This window comes from Carassius gibelio, chromosome B17 (genome assembly GCF_023724105.1).
Source record: "Carassius gibelio isolate Cgi1373 ecotype wild population from Czech Republic chromosome B17, carGib1.2-hapl.c, whole genome shotgun sequence".
Lineage (NCBI taxonomy): Eukaryota > Metazoa > Chordata > Actinopteri > Cypriniformes > Cyprinidae > Carassius > Carassius gibelio.
Genome location: NC_068412.1, coordinates 5,287,323 through 5,307,175, shown reverse-complemented (window position 1 = coordinate 5,307,175; position 19,853 = coordinate 5,287,323). Strand labels below are relative to the sequence as shown.

The 19,853-nt window shown below is 38.7% G+C and overlaps 1 protein-coding gene across 2 annotated transcripts; it reads left to right on the top strand.

Annotated features, from left to right (window-relative positions):
• The first annotated feature begins 14,005 nt into the window (after window positions 1-14,005).
• ccr6b (chemokine (C-C motif) receptor 6b) lies at window positions 14,006-18,671 on the top strand. Of its 2 annotated transcripts, XM_052581254.1 has the most exons (3): window positions 14,006-14,070; window positions 15,265-15,511; window positions 16,760-18,671. In XM_052581254.1, the coding sequence occupies exon 3, from the start codon at window positions 16,775-16,777 to the stop codon at window positions 17,858-17,860; it is 1,086 nt and encodes a 361-aa protein (XP_052437214.1). In that variant the 5' UTR covers window positions 14,006-14,070; window positions 15,265-15,511; window positions 16,760-16,774; the 3' UTR covers window positions 17,861-18,671. The 2 variants fall into 2 exon arrangements, with proteins under 2 accessions (XP_052437214.1, XP_052437215.1); XM_052581255.1 differs by lacking the exon at window positions 14,006-14,070 and having other exon boundaries at window positions 15,224-15,511.
• Window positions 18,672-19,853: the final 1,182 nt, after the last annotated feature.

The window sequence follows — 19,853 nt, the reverse complement described above, 5'->3', positions numbered from 1 at the left end:
ACTCACCTGCAGTGCTTCCATGAGCAGAAACACAGAGAAAGAGAAAACATAATAATACTCTAGGCTTACATGATGGTTACATTATCTAAAAAAAATGTTAATATTCCATTTTGAGCTTGATTAGTTTGATTCATTTTGAGTGTAAACAATTATGGGAAAGACTACTGACTTGACAGTTGTCCAGGGGCCTTTACCATGATGGTAGCTGAACAAATTCAGAGTTACAGGATTAATTTTGAGTTGACACAAGCTAATCCAGCTTCATTGTACAGGTCCCAGAAGACAGAAGGCCATTGTTGAAGGGCTGGCTGTTCAAAGAGTGCTGTATCAAATTATAATCATAGAAAGTTGACTGGAAGAAAAAAGTGTGGTAGGAAAAGGTGCACAAGCAACAGGGGTAACCACAGCCTTGGGAAAATTGTCAGGAAAAGCAGGTTCAAGAACTTGTTGGAGAGTCACAAGGAGGGGACTGAAGCTGGAGAAAAAATGCCACAGCTGTCACATTCCTAGAACCAAGCCACTCCTGAGCCAGTAAAAAACATCAGAACGTCCAAAGTCCTCTTTTCAGATGAAAATAAATGTAACATTTAATTTGGAAATCAAGGTCTGGGGTCTGGAGGAAGAATGGAGAGGCACAGAATCCAAAGTGTGATGATTTGAGGTACTGTGACGTCTGCTGGTGTTGCTCCCTTGTGTTTTATAAAGTCCAAAGTCAATGCAGCCATCTACCAGGAGATTTTGGGTCACTTTACGCTTCCATCTGCTGACAAGCTTTATAGAGATACTGATTTAATTTTATAGCAGGACACGCCTGCAAAAGTACCAAAGATCCACTTAGTCCACAGTACCAAAATTACTTCCAAATATTTTGATGACCATGGGTAAGGGTTACTGTGCTTGATTTGCCAGCCAACTCACCTGACCTGAACCTCACAGAGAATCTATGGGGTATTGTGAAGAGGAAGATAAAACAGTTAAGAGTCAAGAGGCATTTACTTATAATAACATAGTTGACACTGGGGAAACTGGGCATTGAAATGCTTGTGACGAGGCTCAGACATACAGTGATGACATAAACAGACATAGATGTACGTGGAGGGCACTGAGATTTTGAGTGACTTCCGTGATCATAGGCAGAACAGACACGGACAGAGCATTACATACAAATAAGGGGCAGTAAAAGATACAAAAAAGGTAGACAGTGTTAAGAGTTATAAGTAGTCATATGTAGTCCTGGAGTATTAATATAAGATTATTGGGGTACAGCAGTTACTAAAATGTCAATTGTAGAGTGTCACAGAGCTACATGAAAGAAAATTAAAGTTGCAGTGCAGATGCAATGAATAAAGTTAAGAGCAGCACACATTCTGATTTTGTATTTCCGAGTAAAACAATGTCCAAAATCTCACTGTAGTCTGTCACAGAGCTACATGAAGGAATATAAAAAAGTGGCAGTGCAAGTTCAATAAAAGTAAACATAAGAGCAACATGTATTCCAGTTTTAGATGAAGGATAGCTGGTTGTTAAGCTGTCTGATGGCTTAAAGATATAGAAGCTGTTCTTCAGTCTGGTTGTCCGTGATTGGATGAATTGTAAGCGTCTGCCAGATGGCAGTGTGGCAAACAGGTGATGAGCAGAGTGAGTGCGGTCCTTGATTATGCTGCGAGCCTTTCTCAAGCAACGTGTCTGATAGATGTCCTGTAAATCTGTCTACTTGACCATCAATAAATCCATCCTCTGCACTTCAGTAACTGTCTGGTTCAGCTCAGTTTCTAAATCGGACCTCAGAAGACTGCAGAGGGGATCATCGGTACACCCCTCCCTTCTATTCAAGAACTGTACTTATCCAGAGTGAGCAAAAGGGCTGACAAAATCACTCTGGACCCCTCACATCCAGCACACTCCCTCTTTGAACTGTTGCCATCTGGTCGATGCTACAGAGCACTGAGCACCAGAACGACCAGACACAGGAACAGTTTCTTCCCTCAGGCAATCCATCTAATGAACAATTGATAATAACTTTGGAACACACTACAATTTATAATTATATACCCATACACTTATTTATCTAACACACATAATATACCTGTACATACATACAGTATTGTTCAAAATAATAGCAGTACAATGTGACTAACCAGAATAATCAAGGTTTTTAGTATATTTTTTATTTCTACGTGGCAAACAAGTTACCAGTAGGTTCAGTAGATTGTCAGAAAACAAACGAGACCCAGCATTCATGATATGCACGCTCTTAAGGCTGTGCAATTGGGCAATTAGTTGAAAGGGGTGTGTTCAAAAAAATAGCAGTGTCTACCTTTGACTGTACAAACTCAAAACTATTTTGTACAAACATTTTTTTTTCCTGGGATTTAGCAATCCTGTGAATCACTAAACTAATATTTAGTTGTATGACCACAGTTTTTTAAAACTGCTTGACATCTGTGTGGCATGGAGTCAACCAACTTGTGGCACCTCTCAGCTGTTATTCCACTCCATGATTCTTTAACAACATTCCACAATTCATTCACATTTCTTGGTTTTGCTTCAGAAACAGCATTTTTGATATCACCCCACAAGTTCTCAATTGGATTAAGGTCTGGAGATTGGGCTGGCCACTCCATAACATTAATTTTGTTGGTTTGGAACCAAGACTTTGCCCGTTTACTAGTGTGTTTTGGGTCATTGTCTTGTTGAAACAACCATTTCAAGGGCATGTCCTCTTCAGCATAGGGCAACATGACCTCTTCAAGTATTTTAACATATGCAAACTGATCCATGATCCCTGGTATGCGATAAATAGGCCCAACACCATAGTAGGAGAAACATGCCCATATCATGATGCTTGCACCTCCATGCTTCACTGTCTTCACTGTGTACTGTGGCTTGAATTCAGAGTTTGGGGGTCGTCTCACAAACTGCCTGTGGCCCTTGGACCCAAAAAGAACAATTTTACTCTCATCAGTCCACAAAATGTTCCTCCATTTCTCTTTAGGCCAGTTGATGTGTTCTTTGGCAAATTGTAACCTCTTCTGCACATGCCTTTTTTTTAACAGAGGGACTTTGCGGGGGATTCTTGAAAATAGATTAGCTTCACACAGACGTCTTCTAACTGTCACAGTACTTACAGGTAACTCCAGACTGTCTTTGATCATCCTGGAGGTGATCATTGGCTGAGCCTTTGCCATTCTGGTTATTCTTCTATCCATTTTGATGGTTGTCTTCCGTTTTCTTCCACGTCTCTCTGGTTTTGCTCTCCATTTTAAGGCATTGGAGATCATTTTAGCTGAACAGCCTATCATTTTTTGCACCTCTTTATAGGTTTTCCCCTCTCTAATCAACTTTTTAATCAAAGTACGCTGTTCTTCTGAACAATGTCTTGAACGACCCATTTTCCTCAGCTTTCAAATGCATGTTCAACAAGTGTTGGCTTCATCCTTAAATAGGGGCCACCTGATTCACACCTGTTTGTTCACAAAATTGATGACCTCAGTGATTGAATGCCACACTGCTATTTTTTTGAACACACCCCTTTCAACTAATTCAACTAATTGCCCAATTGCACAGCCTTAAGAGCGTGCATATCATGAATGCTGGGTCTTGTTTGTTTTCTGAGAATCTACTGAACCTACTGGTAACTTGTTTGCCACGTAGCAATAAAAAAATATACGAAAAACCTTGATTATTCTGGTTAGTCACATTGTACTGCTATTATTTTGAACAATACTGTAACTGCTTTTTGTAATATACCTGTCTAAAATTGTCAGTTTTTATATTGTCATTCCTTACCTACTTATTTGTATTTTTTATTCTTTTATTATGTGTTTTACATTCTGTCCCAGTCATTCTGTTGTACTGCGGAGCTTCTATCATGAAAACAAATTCCTCATTTTTGTAAACATACCTGGCAATAAAGCTCATTCTGATTCTGATTCTGAATAAAACAAAAAACTCTTCAAATATTTCAGTTTCTGTGGAATGAATCTAAAATATAAGAAAGTTAGCTTTTTTGAATTAAATTACACAAAATAAAGATTTTCCATGATATTCAAATTTTTCAGGATGCACCCGTATGGCGAGGCAGTGCCTCCCTTCTGATCTCCCATATTCTCAGAACCATCTGGGGGTGGAGCACCCACTCACTAGTGGGGATGTTGCTCCGAAACAGCATGTCTGCTTATAGAGGATTATAATGTAAAAGGAGCTCATTCAAATACTGAGGTGCTAAAACATTCAGGGCTTTTTAAGTAATAAGCAATATTTTTAAATCTATACAATGTTTGATAGGAAGCCAGTGAAACACTCAGATGATGCTGGGAAGCCTCTGAAACACTCAGAGAATGCTGGAAAGGGACACATCAATTGTGAAGATGGTTATCAGCTGTTGTATAGCCAGGACACGTACTTGTGAGGCAGCTCTCATTTGGTTTGGGTCGAAGACAGCCTCAGAGGGGAGAGAGCCACATCTAAGCTCTTCGTGAAAGTGCATGGTGCTAGAGAATGTCAAGTCAAGTCAAGTCACCTTTATTACTGGATCTGAGTGACTGCAGTGACCCTCTGATCTGGATACAGACTGGATATGGTGGCTACGTTGACCTCGGAATAAGATAGAAACAGACTAATATTAGCGTAGATGCCATTCTTCTAATGCTGTAGCAAGTACATCGGGTGGTATGGGAAGTGTTCCCAACTCTGGTTTACTTAATTAATGCAGCCTAAAAATTATTTAACGGATTAGGGTATTAAAAGCATATTCGTATGTTATGTGTAAGCCAGGTTAAAGAGATGGATCTTTAATCTAGATTTAAACTGCAAGAGTGTGTCTGCCTCCCGAACAATGTTAGGTAGGTTATTCCAGAGTTTAGGCGCCGAATAGGAAAAGGATCTGCCGCCCGCAGATGATTTTGATATTCTAGGTATTATCAAATTGCCTGAGTTTTAGGAACGTAGCGGACGTAGAGGATTATAATGTAAAAGGAGCTCATTCAAATACTGAGGTGCTAAACCATTCAGGGCTTTTTAAGTAATAAGCAATATTTTTAAATCTATACAATGTTTGATAGGAAGCCATTGCAGTGTGGACAGGACCGGGCTAATATGGTCATACTTCCTGGTTCTAGTAAGAACTCTTGCTGCTGCATTTAGGTCTAGCTGTAGTTTGTTTACTAAGCGTACAGAACAACCACCCAATAAAGCATTACAATAATCTAACCTTGAGGTCATAAATGCATCGATTAACATTCCTACATTTGACATTGAGAGCATAGGCCGTAATTTAGATATATTTTTTAGATGGAAAAATGCAGTTTTACAAATGCTAGAAATGTGGCTTTCTGAGGAAAGAATGCGATCAAATAGCACACCTAGGTCCCTAATCGATGACGAAGAATTGACAGAGCAGCCATCACGTTTTAGATAGTGTTCTAGGTTATTACATGCAGAGTTTTTAGTTCCTATAATTAACACCTCTTTTTTTCAGAATTTAGCAGTAAGAAGTTACTCGTCATCCATTTTTTTTATATCTACTATGCATTCCATTAGTTTTTCAATGTATAGAGACGTATATTGATATGCCACTCCCTTGAAGGTGAATCTCAAGAAGCGCCTGTAAGTAACAGCTGTAAATGTCTGACTTGCTCTGAGCTGGTGGGATGATTTCTATGGCCCATTTTACCAGTAACACAACCACTTCGGAATGCAGAACACAAGTGTTTTTGTTCCCTACTAAGGTGGTGATCACTCCGGAGAAACACTGGGGTTCTCAAATGAATTGTTCAAGTTCAAGTCTGCTTTATTGTCAATTCTTCAACATGTACAGTACATACATACAGAGAATCAAAATTGCGTTACTCTCAGACCCCTGGTCCACCCAGATAATGTAAACATTAAAGCCTAAAAATCATAGTTCATAGTTCAGTAGTACCTGGGGTAGAAGGGGGGGGGGGGGGGGGGGGGTTGGTGGGGCAAGTTCGGGAGTGAGTTCTGCTTCCTGACAGCCTGGTGGAAGAAGCTTTCCTTCCATCTGCTGGTCCTGGCCTGGAGACTTCGCAGTCTCATCCCTGATGGCAGCAGGCTGAATAAGCTGTGTGATGGGTGAGTGGGATCACCTGTGATGCAGAGGGCTTAGCGGGCGAGACGTGTTCCGTAAATGTGCTGGAGGGAAGGGAGAGAGACACCAATGATCTTCTCAGCTGCTTTCACTATGCATTCAGAGTCTTTTGACAGGACGTGTTGCAGGTTCCATACCACACAGTGATGCAGCTCGACAGGATGCTTGATGGTGCCTCTGTAGAAGGTGTACATGATGGGGGGTGGGGCTCTGGCTCTCCTCAGTTTGCGGAGGAAGTAGAGATGCTGTTGTGATTTCTTGGCCAGTACTGCCATTTTCTCAGTCCAGGAGAGGTCCTCTGTTATGTGCACACCTAGGGACTTGGTGCTGCTCACTCTCTCCACAGTCGTACTGTTGATGGTCAGAGAAACGTGCTGAGTGTGCACTCGCCTGAAGTCAACATCAATCTCCTTCATCTTCTCCATGTTCAGAGAGAGATTGTTGTCACTGCACCACTTGGCCAGGTGGCCCACCTCGCTCCTGTAGTTTGTCTCATCTTTGTTGCTAATGAGACCCACCACAGTCATGTCATCTGCAAATGTAATAAAGAGGTTGGAGTTGTGTGATGGTGTGCAGTCATGGGTCATCAGAGTGAAGAGGAGGGGGCTCAACACACATCCTTGTGGGGCCCCAGTGTTCAGTGTGATGGTGCTGGATGTGTTACTGCCAACCCGTACTGCCTGAGGTCTTCCAGTCAGAAAGTCCAACAGCCAGTTGCACAGCGAAATGTTGAGGCCCAGATGGAACAGTTTATAAATAAGGTGTTGAGGGATGATTGTGTTGAATGTTGAACTGAAGTCAATGAACAGCATTCTGACATATGAATCCTTTTTGTCCAGATGTGTGAGTGCTGAGTGGAGGGTAGTGGAGATGTCATCATTGTTCGAGCGGTTGGACTGATATGCACACTGGAAAGGGGCAGATTTGATGTGGTGCATGACTAGCCGTTCAAAGCACTTCATGAGGATGGGAGTAAGTGCAGCAGGACGGTAGTCATTGAAGCAGGGTGGAGATGGCTTCTTCAGAACTGGAATGATGGTGGTAGTTTTGAAGCATGTGGGAACGACAGCCTGACTCAGTGAGATGTTGAAAATGTCTGTGAAGACATCAGTGAGTTCTGCTGCACAGTCTCTCAGTACACGTCCAGGGATGTTGTCAGGGCCCGGAGCTTTGCGTGCATTGATCCTGCTGAAGGATCTCCTCATGCTGTCTGGGGTCAGCCGGGAGGAGGTGGAGTCTTCTGTGCAGTGGTGCTGTTTTGTTGCTCAAAGTGAGCGAAGAAGGTGTTCAGCTCGTTCAGCAGAGAGATGTCGTTGTCACAATTCCGTGGTGGGGGCTTGTAGTCCGTAATGGTCTGTATCCCCTGCCACAGGTTCCTAGTGTCTCTGCTGTTGCTAAAATTGATGGGCTATCTTCCTGGAGTGCTGTCTCTTAGCCTCTCTGATGCCGTGGGACAGGTTGGCCCTGGCTGTTCTCAGGCCCACCTCATCTCCAGCTCTGAAGACAGTGTTCTGTGTCTTCAGGAGTCTGTAGACCTCCCCTGTCATCCACGGCTTCTGGTTGGCCCGGACAGTGATGGTTTTTGTGTCTGTCACATCATCGATACACTTGTTGATGTAGGCAGTGACAGTCTCTGAGTACTCCTGGAGGTCAGTGGAGTTATTGCATGTGGCAGCCTGCTTAAACATGTCCCAGTCAGTTGTGTTGAAGCAGTCTTGAAGAACCTCTGAAGATCCTTCTGGCCACACTTTAATCTGTTTGTGAACTGGTTCGGCAACTTTAATGAGCGGTCTGTATGCAGGCATTAGCATGACAGTGATGTGGTCTGAGGCTCTGAGGTGGGGGAGGGGTAGGGCTTAATAAGCTCCTCTCTGTGTGGTGTAAACAAAGTCCAAAATGTTATTACCTCATGTTGGAAAGTTAATGTGTTGGTGTATTTTTGGAAAACACACTCTTTAAGTCAGCATGGTTAAAATCCCCAGCTATGATGAGAAAGGCACCGGGGTGTGCTGTCTGCTGCTCACTGATGTGCTGGTACAGTTAATTTAGTGAGTCATTCCTGTTGCAGATGATGTTGATCGGTAGGATGTACAACAAAATGAGCACTATAGCAGTATATTCCTTCAGCAGATAGAACAGCCGGCACTTAATAATCATAAACTCCACCAGGGGTGAGCATTGTTTGCTGATCACAACAGTATCGCGGCACCACGTGTCATTGATGTAAACACAAAGCCCAAAGTTTTTCCTCCCTCAACGAGAGCTCTGTCCGCTCGATAGCACGTCAGCTGGTCGAGCTGAATAGCGCCATCTGGAACGCTGTTGCTACTGGCAGTAGCTTCGGCAGGAAGTGTTGCATAGCTTGGGATGACTTCTGTGCAGCCATGAAATGCTCTGCGAACCTTTTCACAGCAGGTCTGAAAAGGTAAGCAGGGGAGACCGGGGAGTCGAGGATGGTCTTATCTGCTTCTTTGATCTACGTCAAATTCAGGCAAAAGTGGCGCTTCAGCACTACCAGGCTGGCCATCGAATTCCCAATGGTCTGTGCATTAGGGATGGGCATATCGAACTGAAGTATCGATATACCAATACTGATGCAAGTGTCGTAAAAATTGATACTCAAAAAAATATCAATTCTAATACTATTTTATCGCCCAGATACGTTGTGAATATGGAAACATTTGGATTCTTGCCTAATGAGAGAGGTAGGCATCAGTTTCACCTAAATTACTGTTTGGCTTGATGTTTAGGCTATATAGCCTAAACACTTGTGGAGAGAAGTAAACTAATAGCTGTGTTTATAATGTTCACAATTTTCTGCTTTACCGGTATCTTAGCCTGAATTCTTTTCTTTTTCTTTTTTTTTTTTTTTTTTTTTGAGTAAGGAAAGGCTGTACTTTATTATTATTATTATTATTGGCTAAAAATAGTTTTAAAAATAACATTTTAAACCAATATTTTTTCTACTCTAACCAGTTTCAGAATGGTAATAATACAGAGGAACGCAAGAAAAGAAATGTTAAAATATCGATCGAGTAAACCGATTACATTTTTTTTTTTCGTTTTCAAGCCCTGAGTTAAGCTACTCACTCTCATGTAATTTCTAAGGTGCCCCTAAGGTGGCATGGTCGGTTTACTTAGTTTTGTTGTGGCCATGACATAATAACTTGTGGGAACATGATAATATGTCATGCCATGAGATGAGGGAATGTCATATTTATTTGTGGCAACATACATTAATATTATGTTATGGCCACAAGATAATTTTTTCAAGGTTATGACATCCATTTCTAATGGCCACGACTTCTTATGTTGAGGGAATGATATATTTTTCTTGTGGTTATGAGTTTAATGCTGAAACAAATATGGGTATTGTTTTATTTTGAATTAAAAAAGTATTATATTATTTATTATATAAATTATTACATTATTAAATTATCATATTAACCGTATTATGTGCAATAGTCAGCATTCAAATTAAGTTTATCATGAAAAAATGTTACATAAAATGCATAATATAAAATATAAAAACATTTTTCGTCTTTTAAGTCCATTAACTGATCATCTTTTTTAGGCTATTATTATATTATTATTATCCTATTATTACTGGTTATATTTTTATATTCGTATATATTCATTTTTTTCCCCTTCATTTCGATCTATTTTCTTAACATTCTGAATACTTTTGTAAATAATGGCCTATGCTACTTTATATTGATCGATATGATAATAAATCTTTAATTATGCTGACTGGAGTTTTTGCTGAAATGCATTTAAAATTGAACATATATAGAACTGCTCATGTCATTAGCTGTTTACATTTACATATTTTTATATACAAGGTTTGGGATATTGCATAAAAAACAAACAATGACGCTCATGACATCTAAAAATGTGCATAAAAAGCAATGCACTCAACTGAGGTGTCTATGTTTTTATTTTGTAAGAATACATGCACATAAACTATAATGAAAATAAATATAACGAATAACAAATTTACTGAATAAACACATAAGTTATTATTACTTTTTGTCTGTGTGCACTGAGTAGCAGGTGATTTATTATTAAGGAAAAAAAGAGTCAAAGGCAACATTTTATGTTTATTAATAGTTAGCATTATTTTCTCAGAAAGTGAAGATTTTTTTTTCTCTTGCTGTCATACTTCCTAGGTGGGGCTTGATATCCCAGATGGAAACACCAACCAGCAGGAATATTACTCCTACATCTGTTATCCTATAAAAATTCATTTGGTGGATCCAAGTTAATGCTAAATCATTGAATAACGTTATTTGGCACTCATTGTTTTGCATCTTGCAGATTTAAATAAACCCTGACAAACAGATGGAAGATATGGTTATTGAGTGTGAACTTTATGATCTGCAGTATATGAAGTTGTGAAGACAGATATATTTACTTGGGAACTATACTATTTACTATTTGAATGACTATTTTTGGTGCCAAAGAATTACATACTAGTTAAACACTAACATTGGCCCCAGGTGTTATACTCTGGAAATATATCATACTAAAAATAGAATTAAAAATATATACATATGTTTAAATACATTAATAAAATGTATGTATTTAATATATGTTTATTATGTATTTTCAAAAAAATATTGCATTGTCAGTCCCACTTTATATTAGGTGGCCTTAACTACTATGTACTTACATTGAAAATAATAATTTTGATACAATGCACAATGCAGTTTACATGAATGTTTTTACATTGTACTTATATATAAAAAAAACCTGTATGTAATTTAATATGTAATTAATTTATGCAATTACATTCATAATTATACTGTTGACCCAGCTCTTACACCTTTACCCATCCAAACCAACCCATAACACCAAACCTGTCCCTAACCTTAGCCACATCCCATCTCAATAGCAGCAGAAGAGTTTACACAATTAACACAATAAGTACAATGCACTTTTTTAATTTTTATGTAAGTACATAGCAGTTAAGGCCACCTAATATAAAGTGGAATAATCAAAATAATCATAGCAATAAAATTTATGTCACCAAATATACATTCTATCTTGGAGTGAACCAAGATAGTGGCGCATGCACACGCTGTGGCTTCTCTCTCTCCCGACAGAATGGTGTTTTGTGTTTTTTCTTGTGAGTCACAATGTTTTTGTACGTATTCGTCGCGTCTGTCTGTCTTTAAGCACATATACATTTGTGAGTTTCTGCTCAATGTTGGTACAACCCCATTTCTAGATCTACTACTATGCTCAACTCAGAGGACTGTAAGAGACTGTTGTGTTTTTGTGTTCATGGACACATGGAAACAGCGTACTGGACTGCTATTCAGCTCGATAAGCTAACGTGCTATCGAGCGGACATAGTTCTCGTCGAGGGAGGTAAGACCAGTGGCAGCAGGCTTTGGAGTGTAAATGTAAATGGACTGCATTTGTATAGCGCTTTCAACAGACCACATGGCCATCCAAAGCGCTTTACAGTTTGCCTCACATTCACCCATTCACTCACTCATTCATACACCAACTGCGGTGTCAGCCATTCAAGGCACCATCTAGCTCATCGGGAGCAGCTGGGGTTAGGTGTCTTGCTCAAGGACACCTCGACACTTGGTCAGGTGGAGCCTGGGATTGAACCACCAACCTTCCGGTTTGTAGACAACCTACATGAACCACTGGGCCACTGCCACCCCGAGGTGGTGCCGCGAATCTGTTCTACAAACACTGCTCACCCCTGTTGAAGTTTATGACTATTAAGAGCCAATCATTCTATCTTCCAAGGGAATATACAGCCATACTGGTCATTGCAGTATTCATCCCTCCCAGCTCCAACTACAACAAGAGTGAGGCACTGAATGAACTGTACAAGCACATCAATAACACCGCAGACCTCCACGAGTTCCCAGAGACTGTTACTGCCTACATCACCAAGTGCACTGATGAAGTACTGGCAAAAAACCCCATCACTATCTGGCCAACCAGAAGCCATGGCTAACAGGGGAGGTCTACAGACTACTGAAGATGCTGAACGCAGCCTCCATCTCCCTGCTGAACGAGCTGAATGTCTTCTTTGCTCACTTTGAGGCACAAAACAGCACCACTGCACAGAAGACTCCACCTCCTCCCGGCAAACAGGTGATGACGCTGACCCCAGACAGTGTGAGGAGATCCTTCAGCAGGATCAATGCACTTAAAGCTCCGGGTCCTGACAACATCCCTGGGCATGTACAGAGAGACTGTGCAGGGGAACTCACTGATGTCTTCACAGAGTAACCACTTAGTCAGGCTGTTGTGCCCACATGATGTTGTCTCCACGCTGCTTCAATGACTACCGTCCAGTTGCACTTACTTCCATCCTTATGAAGTGCTTTGAATGGTTAGTCATGCACCACATAAAGTCTCACTACCTCATGTAACATTTTACTGCAAACTACCTCTTTGACAGTTTAATTAAAGAATGTTCTCTGAGCTATTTTGCTCTTTACCACTTTAACAGACTGATAAGCTATTTTAGCACTGCACTCATTATATCTTTAGAGTTAGTTTTTTTTTTTTTTATCACTGGTTTGCACTCTAACTGTCATGTGCCTTATGCACTCATGTATAGGTATTTTCTCGTTGACTGCTCACAGTACCCATGGTTCAAGTCGAACACACCTTGTATTTGATTTTAACTATTAGTCTGCGTCACATTGAGCAGTGACAGCTCTTAAAGTAATAGCATCCAAATCATCTAATAACCCAGATTCTGTGATGTTTATTAATCAAAGAACAGAATAAAAAAGAAGAAATCAATACATTTTGTAGCTTTAAGGATTTATCTATACTTTATTCAATTTCTGTATTGGATAGGTAAATATAAAATTTATCATAATGTGTTTATGTGAAGATTGTTTAAAGTTCACTTAAATTGTACAGTATACAGTAATTTTGAATGGCTATAGTCAATGGTTAAATATAAGAAAAAAAAAAAAATCAAAGATATCAGTAGAACTGGTATCAGTGATACTTGCCTTCAGTCATAAAAAAAGATTACATTGAACAAATATAAAAGATTTACCATCTTTATGATGTTTCTACATTAATTTGAAGATTGAATGTGAAATTAATGCAGTATAAATGTACTGTATATTTAAAATTTTAATGCTAGGTGGGATTAATCATGGTTAATTTCAGAAAAAAATGTATGAGTAGTTAGTTAGTTTTTAATTGATTGACAGCGCTTTACATACTTTTCAGACTATGAATGAAATGAACGCAATGAAATAGATCTACATGTAACAATAGTTATACAACCTTGAAAACAATATCAAATTTTTTTTGTGTGTGTGTGTTTTTATTCTTTATTTGTTTTTCTGCATGTAGCAGTTAGAAATAGGCATATGTATTAGTAAAATCTAGGATCCTTTCCTTCTGCCATCACTTTGTAAAGCTTCACCAAAGGCATCAACTTGCAGCAGATTCAATAGCAGCCTGAAAGAATAAAACAAGATGTCTTGGCTGGTTATTTGATGCAGGATCAGTGTGCAATGAAATGCTTCATTATTTGTTTTTTAGGTCAGAAAATTTGCATATCAGAAGTTGGCATCATAGCGTTATTAAATGTCAAACGCCTACACAAGCATATACTCACACCGACATGAACACCCATTGCTCATTAAGATGCAACTGTATAATGTGGACTCAATTCTAGCTTTTTTTCCAAGTATTGCTATAAATAAGCCTAACTGTTATTAATTGACTTAGGATGGTTAACTTTATTCAGTTGCAGGAATAAAAAAAAAAACAAACAAAACAAAAAACTATAAAGGTTGATAAACAAACTAAAACGGGTGTGAGCCCTAATGAGCTAACCAATTAAAAAGAGGGGCAGGGTAACAATAGACAACAAACACAAACAGCATGGCCGGAGTGTAATGGATGAGTCTGCCCTGCGTGAACCGACTTCTTGATCATGGTGTCTCTCCTGCCAGGTAATTAAACATCAGGGTAAAGTTATGAGGAATTATTGTAGATGTATTATATTGTTTACGTTCATCACACCCACACTTTAGGGAACGATAGTGGTACAGAATATTTAAAAAAAAACAAGTAAACAACCACAAAAACAACACAAAGTTTTACTAAGATATGCAAACAGTCAGAAAGACTGTAACATTGGGCCTTATCAGTCAAATATACATGAATTAAAATGAGGTCAGATTATACTGTGTGAGAGCTTGGAGTGTTTAAAAAGATGGTACAGACAATTTTAAAGTGAAACAATATTCACAATACAATAAAAACAGGAAATAACGTCATGCCCTAAAACAGTATGAATAAGTGCCAGAATGTTGATTGTCTCAAATGTCTTAAAGAGTTTAACTAAAGCCACTAGAAGTCAAGACTGCAAACTTTAGCCAAACAAGTGTAATGGCTAACTGTAACAAAAAAGAGTCCAGATGTCAGTGGAGGAGAGGCTTCACTTCGCTGGATAAACAGCTTTTTAGAGGAAAAAGCTAATCATTTAATGATTCGACAGCCTATCTGCTATTCTGAAACATGTTTTACACAAAAAAAATAAAAAAATAAAAAACATTTTATAAGAGAAGTCACTGAGTTTTTGCGACAAGGATTCAGCTTATGCCATTTCCCATTAATTCCTATTCTATCCATAAATGGTGATTGAGTCTCTCACAACTCAATGAGGTCAAGGCTGAAATGTGATTGGTTATTAAGGCACACGTGGTCCAATTTGACCATTATGCTTTCTCCAAAAGTAAGTTATACAAACCTCCTTATCTCCCTCTGGTCCAGTAATGTCCATTTCCACTTCCCTGTCATATGGTCAGTGATCACTAACATGACAGGCAGGCCCAGTCTCATTTAAAGACATACACACATTAAACTAGGAAAGAGGTATAAAATGACTAAGACATCATTCAAATCATAAAATCATCATAATGCATATTGATTGGATTAAAAAGTGTCCTGTGTGCCAGTGTCACAAGGCAATGCAGCAGTTCCTCTCTTTACTTCTCAGTTTTTGTTTAGTGAAGTCAGCTGATCCATGTCCGCTACTTGTTTTTAAAACAACAGTCCCTTAAACTTTGATTTATGTATATTTAAGAGATCAAAGCTTTTCCTGTAGGTGGTAAAAAGCCAAATGTGCTTTCTCATCATTGTAGGAGGAGAAAAAGGGCATCAAAGAAGAAGCCTCATCAGATAGCAGAACAACAGAGACATTTTATCAACAGTGTAATTGTGTCAACACCTACAGCATGATCTCACATGTGGGCCGGTCTATAGAAACATAGAAGAACACAGTCAGAGGAACTCCACACTGAAACAGGTGCATCACACGTGAAATATTCCTCACAAATCAGTCAGAGAAAGAGTCAGAAAGAAGGACTTTAAAGAAGAGGCCGATTTGAGGTACAGCATTTTAAATACAGATATTAATTTGATCAAAGTGCTTTTGATTGCAATGGATTGTGGGGAAAAACGTTTATTTGTCATTTTGTTTTGACAGCTGATTGAATGTAAGAATTATGTCAAGTGACATTTATTTCTATAGCACTGTATACATTACAGATTATCACAGGAATAAACAGGAAAATTACTTTGTAATAATGTTGTCAAATTAATCAGTTATGAAATGAATTCATTGTAATATAAGCAGCTCTACAGAAGACAAAATGATCATTATTCAGCTCAGTTAAATTCAAGTTTTGTTCTCATCCATTAGTGTCAGTGCAGTAAAGTCTATAATATTACAGATATATATTTTTAATGCTTAAATACTGTTGGACATAAATTGTGCCTGAGCATGGCTTTCTTAAAAGAAAAGATTTTATTTTCCATTATTATTTTAATGAACGAGCTGGACTGAACATTATCTAAACTTTTTAAATATGCCGAAATACATCCTACTGTAGGTTTTGCAGTGGGTACAGCTAACTGCTGAAAGTTCATTTTTCATAAAGATGACTGATGGTATCGTGTTATCAGAATGTGGTATCTGCTGTCTATACAGAAGCAGCCATGGTGCACAAACATTTACATAAATTCCCTCTTACACACGCCACCAGGCGAAAGTTTAGAATACCTTTGAAAGAGTACTTACTACGGTAATATACTAACAGTGCAAACTAACTGTAATGTCTTCTGACACTTTGCACTCTGATGCACGTCAAATGCCACTAAATTCAGTTAGCTGAACTTTAGAGCAATTTCAGTAGGAGTACGACTTCAGTACGTGTTAATATAATAAAATTTTCTTTAAAATATTGTTCAAATGATCACTAAATTGAATTTCCATTGACATTATATGAAATTGTATTGTATTAGCCAAAAACATCAAAATGAGTGTTAAAAGCATGAAAAAGGATGATTAAAACATATTGTTCATAATGTTCTTTAAAGTGGAACTTTTAATTTGACATTGTTAGAAAAGTGCACTTTTTGAAAGGCAAAAGGTGATGGTGGCTTCTTATTTAATTAATTTTACAATATTTGCAAGTATGGTTTTTATTTCAAGTACACTTCCACAGTTTTCACAGGGGATGAGCTTTTGTTTGATATGCAAATGTAATTTTTTTTTCTCTTGGAAGTATTGTGTGGTGGTTTTCCTTTTATATTTTCAGATTTTTAATTCTGCCCATCTCTCTCTTTTCTTTCAAGGTCAGTTGTACAGTTATGAATGCGTCTGATTACACATATGATGGTACGGGGACTACGGGGACTACGGGGACTACTGATGATTATGATGATCCACAACCTTGTAACCTGGCACAGTTCAACGAACAGCAAGTGACCATCCCAGCATTCATCTATTCTCTAATTTGCACACTCGGCCTGCTGGGCAACGTTCTGGTCCTCCTAACGTACTCCTTCTACAAGAAAGCGAAAACCATGACCGATATCTATCTGGTTAACGTGTCACTGGCGGATCTGCTCTTCGTCATCGCCCTTCCACTGATCATCTACAACGAACAGCACGACTGGAGCATGGGCACGTGGGCATGTAAGTTTCTGAGAGCAGCCTACAGCATCAATGTGTACAGCAGCACGCTCCTGTTGGCCTGCATCAGCGGCGACCGCTACATCGCCATCGTGCAAGCCAGACGATCGGTTCGAATTCGATCGCAAGCTCAGGTCTACAGCCGTCTCATCTGCTCGGTCATATGGCTGCTCGCTCTCATCTTGTCTCTGCCTACGCTTATATATTACCAGGAGGAAAACAAGGAATGCATCCTTAACTTTGATGAGCACAACCTTGCCAGACTCATGAAGATCCTGATTCCGAGCATGCAGATGGTCCTCGGGTTCTTGGTGCCGCTGATGGTCATGATATTCTGCTACTCGTGCACCATGGTGACTTTACTCAAAGCTCAAAACTTCCAGAAGCACAAAGCCATCCGCGTGGTCCTGGCCGTGGTCTTTGTGTTCGTCCTTTGCCATCTGCCTTACAACGTGGCGCTTCTCGTCCACACCAGTAAACGGTTCAGTGAGAGACTCTGCGAGGATGAACAGGCGACTCTGATGACTTTGTCCATCAGCAGGAGTGTGGCCTACCTTCACTGTTGCTTGAATCCCATTCTGTACGCCTTCATCGGGGTTAAATTCAGGAGCCACTTTTTTCAGATCTTCCGAGACTTGCGGTGCCTGGGGAAACGGTACATTTCGAGACGCTCCTCTCAGCAGACCTCTGAGCTGTACATATCAGCGAACAAAACCGTTGTTGGACAGAACCACGAGAACCCGTCTTCATTTACAATGTGACAGAACTTTTGAGTGTTTGTGCTCAAGGAAGAAGTGAGATGTGGGTTGTTTGTTTGGTGCTTGGTTTGTGTTTTAGTTTCATGGATTGGCAAAATGAAAGTGAAACTTTTGGTAAAAATGTTTAGCTTCAGGAAAAAGGTTCCATTCATGCATTAACTGACAACGAGCAATACATTTATTACAGCATTTATGTATTACATGCCATCTCAGGTACATTAAATATTCATATATTAAATTTAGCAAAGCATTAGTTGGCCAAAAAAATACAAATTATATTCATTGTTACTTCATGTTAACGAAAGTTAATAAATGGAACTTTATTGTAGTTTTACCTCTAGTTTTGAAAGTACTGATATGGTGTATATGGTAAATAATTTAGTTTTCTAAATGTTGTCCTATTCAAATGCTTTTTCATTACAACCCATACCTGATTTGCAAGACAAATGCATATCAGGAAATACATATCAGTCTAGTCAACAATATGGTATTAAACTATGAGTGTTAAGGTAAAACATGCATTTATCTTGTAAAAGGCTCAGTATAATGCATTATAGAAATATGAAAAACATTAAAATTAGATTACAAGCTAATAAAATAAAATTTGGTGGAAGAGCACTGCATTGCAGCAAGCCACAGGTATATGTGTGCGTTTACTATTGTAAAAATTTTGTAAAGGATAGGTGTAGAGCAATAGACTATACAGTCTGTACACTATAAAAACCATTACGCCTATGGAAGGTCCCCATTTATACAGCTAAGTAAATGTGTGCGTGTGTGTGTGTGTATGAACTGTAAACTATAATAAACTGTTTCAAGGGTCAAAACTTTGGAAAATTTTGGAAATGTATTTGTTTAACTATTACCCAATTTAACAGACTTACAGGGTCCACATGACACCTTTAAATATTAAGAAATCTTTAAAAATGATTGCCTGACATGTTGAGTGAACAAGAACACTCCACTGTCTAACTGTGATAGTGCTCAATGAGATCTGCTGGACAGGTTTATGAGGTGATAAAACAGTGTTGTATTATGTAGCATTGTAATGCTATATAACTTCTGGAGTGTTAGACAGGGACTTTTGGCCCTGTGGTTGGAAAGGAGGCCCTCTATCTAAGTATATCTTTGTGAAAGACAATGACACACTTCTTCTTCCTTTGAATGCAACTGTACATACACAAGTTACTGAAAGTAGTGGGATGATTATCTAAATCTAACAAAATGGGTCAGAGAGCAATACAGTTCCATATAATGGTTTAACAAAAAAAGCAGAAATGAAACACTTTATAAATGAAACGTCATGACTTGACCTGGAGTAACATCATATCCACGAAAGTAGGAAACATTACAGAAGGAAAACCCTGGTGAAAGATGCTTTTCAAGCCTTTCAGAGAACAGAAGTCGTTTGATCTATTTAAATGATGCGTATCTTAGTTCCTCATACTACATCTGTGAACAACACAATGAGTTTGCATACAGATACAATATGGCATCATAAAATGCCCACATTTTCATTACAAATTCTCCAACCAGCTTAATGAATGGCAAGTTTCTAGGTCATCATTATTATTATTATGCTTTTTAAAATACATTTTAAAGTTTAATTTAGTACTGGGATGCAAAGCTGAATTTTCACCAAATAATCTTTTGGGAATCATTCTATGATCCTGTTTTGCTGCTTAGAATTATTGCTTCATATTTTTGGCAAACCATGGTACAGTTTATTTTTTCAAGGATTCTATGATGAATAGAATGTTCTTTTTAAAAAGAGAATCTTTCAATTTCACTGCCCCAAACTTTTGAAACAGTAGTGTCTTTTCAGGTAAACCTTTCACCTTTTTTCTTAGGTTTTCAGTCTTATACCTTTAATAGTTTTAGTGGTCCTACAGTTTGTGGTGTTGCAAATGCATTTTTATCATAAATGTTCCATATAGTACTTTCTCTACTCATACATCTATAATAGCAGTCACAATTCAGAACACCTCGTGTCCAA

What these genes read in the sequence shown, in the direction of transcription:
- ccr6b (XM_052581254.1), top strand. Translation starts at nt 16,775, where the DNA reads ATGAATGCGTCTGATTACACATATGATGGTACGGGGACTACGGGGACT.